Consider the following 4,122-nt stretch of genomic DNA (forward strand, 5'->3'; position numbering starts at 1 on the left):
TTATGCTGTAATAATATTACTAAGATCAAAGTGAGTTTGTAATGCTCTTTGTTACAACACCTGCTGGGTGATGACGTGCTTCATTTTCTATTCGTTTTCATGTTCATGTTTAATAGCGACTTTACACTAAATTGTGTATTGCAATATATATATATATATATATATATATATATATATATATATATATATATATATATATATATATATATATATATATATATATATATATATAATTTATTTATTTCTTATTTTTATTGCCATCAGCTACAATTCCAAAGTCAATATGACATTTTATGAGGACACATTTAGACCCTATCCCATGCCGTTTCGTTTATTTTACGCACTACGTTTCTGTTCTTCTGGTGACTAATTCTGTCTCGTTGCTTTAGTGTAATACCAAAGCGATTTAATTAGAATAGGGTAACGATTGTAAATAACACGATGCCCAGAAGCCCTTTAACTGTTTCAGTTGGTTCCGTGTGGCTATCCATGTCTGTTTGTTTTTGCATGTGTTTACTTTTAATCTTTGGGACTTTCTAATTTATTTCCACAGATAATTATATGTCTAATGTCAAAGTGAAAAGGCGCACGCGAGTGATTACTATTTGTTGTCATAATTGCAATTTTGCAGGCATTCTTTTCGCCCGCTTACGGCCGCGTTTTAGTTACACTTCTGAAAAGCATGGCATTTGAGGTTACATAAACAATGCGGGGTGTGTTTTGTTGCTTTCCGATATTATTTAGCTCAAATTATAACGTTAAGACTTTCTCGAATTAAAATGGTCTGCATTCGTTTAAAAAAGAAAACGTCAACAATTTGAAATTCGTGTAATAACGTTAATATAAATCCACATCATAACCCATCTCCTGCTAAACAAAGACAACTAGGCCAGTGTGTCCGCCTTGTGATTTCTTAGCTATAATGGCTAATGTGCCCATTGTCTTGACTACCGTCCCAAAGCGGTTGTATTGTTTGGTTTTAGTGGCTTTAAAATAACATATAGGCATATATATATATATATATATATATATATATATATATATATATATATATATATATATATATATATATATATATATATATATAATAAACCATTCCTCCTATATTATAAACAGTTATATTATTCACTACTCTTATGCATAATGAGAAATATTTTGTAACCTCGATTGTAGTCTTTGTCATGGCCTCAATTGTAGGCTGTACAACTCGACCCATTATTAATCAGAATTCTTACAATTTACAAATGGAAGGCTCTGAAAGCCTCAAACCAATTGGAAGATGCTTGAAATTATCTGTAAGATATGTCAGCGTTCCACAACAGTAAAGGAAGGCAAAAAAAAAAAAAAAAAAAACAACACTATCAAAGTGCTTGCAACTTTTCAACTCGTCATCATTGTGGAAACAAATACAGAACAGCCCAACACGCCTGGAAGTATGCACCGTGTCGCCTTTAAATAATATGTCAAACGGTATAAACTGCAAATGGCATACCCAGCAACCCGCAGTCACATCTAGCACGACATCATTTATCATTCACTTGACCTGGTTTTAAAAATACCCAGTTCAAATGCTTAACAAAAAAAACAAAAACAAACAAACAAAAACAATATAACTACGACAGTGGAAGAATTTACAAGATCAAAATTTAACTTTTATAATAAATCAATCATCTGATAATCTGAGTCTGCTTTTTTTCAAAGGCTACTTAGATAGTCCACGAACTGCCCTGTTTCCTTTAAAGATCTGCTCAATATCTATCCTGAAAAATATACGAATGCCCTGTTTAATTATGTTTAAAACACGGGTTACAAGTACATATATAATGAATGGTTTTATCTCAAAGTATTGTATTGTGTCTGTTCTATTTAGAGATTTCCAATAATACAAGTCACCAGAACATGTTCTTGAAAAACATTATTTATTATTTTTTGTGTAAAAAAAAATGACACTACAGCAATACAACACTCGGAAGCGATTGTACAATGTTATTGTTTTGTTGTAAAGAAGTACACATTGAATACAAATTCATAACTTTAAGTGTCTTTTCGATACAAAACATGGGTTAAAATAATGATAAAAGCCGTTTCTTTTACTTAATTTTGCAGTCAAAATGAAAGACTTAGTGTTATTTATTTCATGTTGATATACACGATTATAATAAAAAATAATTTATCCTGAGAATCCATTAACGTTGATGATTGAAAGGGGGTCGCTTTTTTATTACGCTTTACCGTTATAAAACTGTGAAAAAAGGGACAAAAATTGCAATTTACAACCCCCCCCCCCCAAATATATATATATATATATATATATATATATATATATATATATATATATATATATATATATATATATATATATATATTTCCATTTTCACAGGATGAATACAGGCTTTGGTGATTTGAATTCAAATGCCAGTTATTTAGCTGAGAGTGTAACAAAAACGTACAAAAATAACCCTACCTTCTGGGAGTTTTTTGTTTTGTTTTAATATATATATATATATGTATATAAGTTAACAGCCATTTGAATTCCTATTAGCAATGTTCTCCACCGAGTGTAAAGCAGGTCCTTGGTGTGCGCGAGGCAGGGCTGTCAACGAGGAGAGTGATGAAGGTAACAGGGGTAACACGGGAGAGGACCTGGAACCACAGCTGTTAACGGGGCTTAGGCGAGCCCCTATGATACTCTCTATAGAAAAGGGAGAGCGCTGCACACACGCGCTAGATTTGGTTGTTGTCTGTAATGATGAAGGCAGACTGGGACTGAGCTGGGGGTAGAAGCGGGTCCTCGCCAGGTCAGTGGTGGGAGGCATTAAGGAAGGTGCGGGTATAATAGTTCCAGTGTGTCTGGTGGATTGCTGCTGCTGCTGCTGCTGTTGAAATGCGAAAAGAGCTGAATGCGGGTGGTAAGGCTGGAACTGAATCCCATATCCGCAGCCGTAGGGTCCACAACCATAAGCGGCAGCTGGGATAAAATTGCTTTGATCCCGCAGCAAGTCCGACGATTGCTGCCTTTTGAAGCGTTTCCTTCTCCTTAAAAAGCTGCCGTTGTCGAACATATCGGCTGACTCCGGGTCCAAGGTCCAGTAATTGCCTTTTCCCGGGTTCCCGGGCTCCCTGGGTATCTTGACAAAGCAATCGTTTAAGGACAAATTGTGCCTGATGGAGTTCTGCCAAGCTGGGAACTTCTCCCTGTAATAAGGGAAGCGGTTGCTGATAAAATCGCAGATCTCGCTCAGCGTCAGTCTCTTTTTGGGGCTTTGCAGGATAGACATTGTAATTAAGGCAATATAAGAGTAAGGAGGTTTCACTACGGTGCTTTTGCCTGCTGGTTTGTATGAGTCCCGGGATGATAAGCTATCCGCGCATTGCGGCGACGCGGCCAGGAGAATATCGTCATGCATCTGGGCCACTTCGTCCACGTAGGACCGTCTTTGGCTGTCTCCATCCTCTCCTTCGCCTACCACGTCGATATCTGTTTCTTCCGAAAGGATGGACGCATCGGACATCTCTGAGCTCAGAGTCATGGCTCAACAGCTAGGTCCCGAGGCTATAGGTGCAGACAAGACCAAATTCTATATTGTCTTCTTTTAACAGTACTCATAAGGAAGCGAAGGCAAGAGGCAATTTGTGAGGCAAGAAAATAGTCCTTTTTTTCAGGGTCTTAAGTTTCTGGTAATTTTTTTTTTGGCGATCAGCAGCACAACATAATGCACTGTGTAAAACCAAACGGTACTTTAAAAGTATGAAAAATATCTTGAAAAGGCCGGATCTGAATCTAAAAGAGGGCGGACCTTGCTCTTTATACCAGCGCCCACAGATCACATGGATAAGAAACGTCACCGGAGCAATGAGGAGAAAAAAAAAGAACTGAGGATGATAAATAAGTTAAATGTGTTCTCTTTTCTGGCGGTCATCATGGTATATCGATATGGTTTAGTAAAAACCAAACAACCCAATTTTGGAACTTAAAAAAACAAAATGTTTCTGAGCCTTTCATAAAAAAAGAACAAAGCGTTTGTTAAATTTAATAAGAATATAGTATATGTTTTTTATTTTATTTCATAGCCTATATTTTGTGACCACATAGCGATTTTTGCTTTAGAATGTTCAATTGTT

At 36.1% G+C, this 4,122-nt stretch overlaps 1 protein-coding gene across 1 annotated transcript; it reads right to left on the reverse strand.

Moving 5' to 3' along the window:
- Nucleotides 1-2,352: 2,352 nt before the first annotated feature.
- Nucleotides 2,353-3,765, reverse strand: LOC117404135 (forkhead box protein D1-like). Its single transcript, XM_034006888.3, has one exon. It carries the CDS (start codon nucleotides 3,528-3,530, stop codon nucleotides 2,517-2,519), a length of 1,014 nt encoding a protein of 337 aa, XP_033862779.3. The 5' UTR covers nucleotides 3,531-3,765; the 3' UTR covers nucleotides 2,353-2,516.
- Nucleotides 3,766-4,122: the final 357 nt, after the last annotated feature.

This window comes from Acipenser ruthenus, chromosome 2 (assembly GCF_902713425.1).
Source record: "Acipenser ruthenus chromosome 2, fAciRut3.2 maternal haplotype, whole genome shotgun sequence".
Classification (NCBI taxonomy): Eukaryota; Metazoa; Chordata; class Actinopteri; order Acipenseriformes; family Acipenseridae; genus Acipenser; species Acipenser ruthenus.